The sequence below is a fragment of the Pygoscelis adeliae genome, unplaced genomic scaffold, assembly GCF_000699105.1.
Source record: "Pygoscelis adeliae isolate BGI_AS28 unplaced genomic scaffold, ASM69910v1 Scaffold887, whole genome shotgun sequence".
Lineage (NCBI taxonomy): Eukaryota > Metazoa > Chordata > Aves > Sphenisciformes > Spheniscidae > Pygoscelis > Pygoscelis adeliae.
In genome coordinates, this window is record NW_008825256.1 from 223517 (window position 1) to 226253 (window position 2737).

The following is a 2737-nucleotide window of genomic DNA, read 5'->3' on the forward strand; positions in this document are numbered from 1 at the left end:
GGGATGTGTACATATCGCGTGTGAGGGGAGAGAGGAAAAAAAAAAAAAAAAAAAAAGAAGAAAAAAAAAAAAAGCCACACCACCGGGATTTTGAGGAATTTGCCTGTGGTGTTAAAGGGAAGGAGCAGAGTTACAGAGAAATTGAGAGAGAGAGCTCTACCTACCGACAGATTACAAGAGAAGTCAAGAGCACCGAGAACCAACCGTACAGACACACAGAGGCACCATGAAACGCCTTTGAGATCGCATTAAAAAAAAAAAAAGGCCACTAAAAAGCAGGACTTGAGACAGTCCAGGGACAATCTCGCACTAATCTAGAATTAAAGCCGTCTTTTTTTTTTTTTTCCTTTTTTTTTTCTTCTTTTTTTTTTTTTTTTTTTTTTTTTGCATGCGAGGGTCATGAGTTCCTACTTTGTAAATCCTCTCTTTTCCAAGTACAAAGGCGGTGAATCGCTGGAGCCAACTTACTACGACTGCAGATTTCCACAAAGTGTTAGCAGGAGCCATGCTCTCGTGTATGGTCCGGGCACTACTGCTCCCACCTTCCAGCACCCTTCACACCACGTCCAAGAGTTTTTCCACCACGGAACCTCCAGCATCTCCAACTCTGGATACCAGCAAAACCCATGCGCCTTGGCGTGTCACGGAGACGCTTCTAAATTCTATGGATATGAAGCTCTACCGAGGCAATCGCTTTATGGTGCTCAGCAAGAGACGACTGTTGTACAATATCCTGACTGTAAATCGTCTTCCAACAGTAACTCTAGCGAGGGACAAGGGCATTTAAATCAAAATTCGTCTCCCAGTCTCATGTTCCCATGGATGAGACCTCACGGTTAGGACCTTTTTTTCCTCCTCCTTGAATGTTTTCCTTTATTTTTTTCTCTCTTTCTCTCCCTCTCCCCCTTTCTCTCCTCTCTGTCTGTCTGTCTGTCTGTCTATATATATATGTATGCATATACAAGCACAAACATATGTATAGATATATAAACATGCACATACACACGTATGCATACATATATATATATGTAAAAATATAAATATAAGAGGCGTAGATGTAAAATATGAAAGAAATGAGCAGGTTTGTGCTAATGTTTCTTCTTTTTAGGAAGACCTTTGAAAGCAAACAAGACAGCAGTTGCTAGAGAGCCAGCAAGGTGATTCCCTGCAAAAGGCTTAAATCACAATAAAGTAAAACTTGTTTTTTATTGCTTGCCTTGAGGATAGGCAATAAGATACAGCTCCCACGAGGTTATTTGCATGTTGATAATACACTGCTCTTTAAAATGTCATATAGCCTTTCATAACCGCTGGGAGACGAAGCCTGAAAGGTGGGAACTTGTATAAGTATTACTAATACTTTACATCTGTTTCTTAAAGCCTAGAGATAAAAGTTTAAACAGAAAAGGAAACTTAGCTCAGAGCTATGGGGTGGGGTGGAGGAGAACAGTCTGCTGTCCTGGGCTAAAAAAAAAAAAAAAAAGGGGGGGGGAAGAATTCAAAATAATTTGGGCTGAATGGAACTTTGCTCATGCGGAGTCCAGATAATTGCACAGAAACCGAAATACTTCAAAGTACAAGTTTCCCCCACCTAAGGACCAAGGTTGTCTAGAAGCCTTGTTAATGCAAAACATGTGAAGGTTAGTGTTAATTTTAAGGACAATCAGAGCCCCGAAGTTCTTCCCCCCCTACCCCCACCGAAATTTAACAACAACAACAACAAAAAGAAAATAGAAAGGAGTTCCTGGCTAACGTCGAGAGGATGTGGCCCAGAGGCTGGGAGATAGACGCAGAGGAAAACACGTTATTTATCTAAGCTTTGACCCAGGGGTAGTCTCAAGGATGCAATCATTTCGAACTGGAGCATATTTTATTTTTTTTTTTTTGCAAATAGATTGTTTTTCTCATTGAGAAAGGACCGTGCAGAAGGAAGTGCAGGGGCTCAGCTGCACATACCTCAGTCCTCTTTCTTTCTTTTTTGGCTATTGCTGCAAATGTCCATCTCGAGTGGTTTCAGATACAACCTCTGTGTTTGCACAGGCAAATACCCATCCCTGTGTGTGTGTGCGCTTTACAGACACACAGCCCTAACCGAAAGGACGGGGAGAGGGGGGCTGATGGAAAATTCAAATTCTCAGGGCAGAAATGTTAGCAAATAGGAGGACCCTGAGCCTGGATTTTGGGGAACAGCCTTTGGAAAAGGAAACAAGAGTTGGGCATTTTGAGGAAAAGAAAGAAAGAAAGAAAGAAAAAGAGAGAGAGAGAGACAGAGAGAGAGACAGAGAGAAAGAGAGAAAGAAAGAGAGAAAGAGGGAAAGAAAAGGAAGAAAGAAAGAAGGAAAGAGAAAGGAAGGAAGGAAGGAAGAAAGAAGGAAGGAAAGAGAAAGGAAGAAAGAAAAAGGAATGGGGAGAAGGAGGAAGGCTGGAGAGGTTTTTATGGTGAACAATGCACCTTTCATAGGAAAATATATATTTTTTTGTAAAAGGGAGCTGCCCACCAGGACTCACCATCCAGAATCACCTTTTAGGAAAACTGGAAAGGTCTCTTTTGTGAATGAGCTTGACACACGCCTCCCTGCACCCAGCCAAGCAGCCAGAGCTGCACACTCCCCAGGAAGAGCCAGGGCAGGGCAGCTGGCTCCCAGCACCCACAGCAAGATCAGCCCCATGGTTATTAATAAGCACCCAGCGACTTTCCTTTAGTACCTTTAATATGCAAAAGGTTGAAAGGGGCTTT

General features: G+C 42.4%; 1 protein-coding gene across 1 annotated transcript in view; it reads left to right on the forward strand.

Moving 5' to 3' along the window:
- Positions 1-399: 399 nt before the first annotated feature.
- The window catches only part of HOXC8 (homeobox C8), a 2749-nt gene continuing 411 nt past the window's right edge, over positions 400-2737 (forward strand). Inside the window, exon 1 of the mRNA XM_009329465.1 lies at positions 400-835. Within this exon, the coding sequence (XP_009327740.1) occupies positions 400-835 (436 nt within the window). The remainder of the gene's footprint in view (positions 836-2737) is intronic.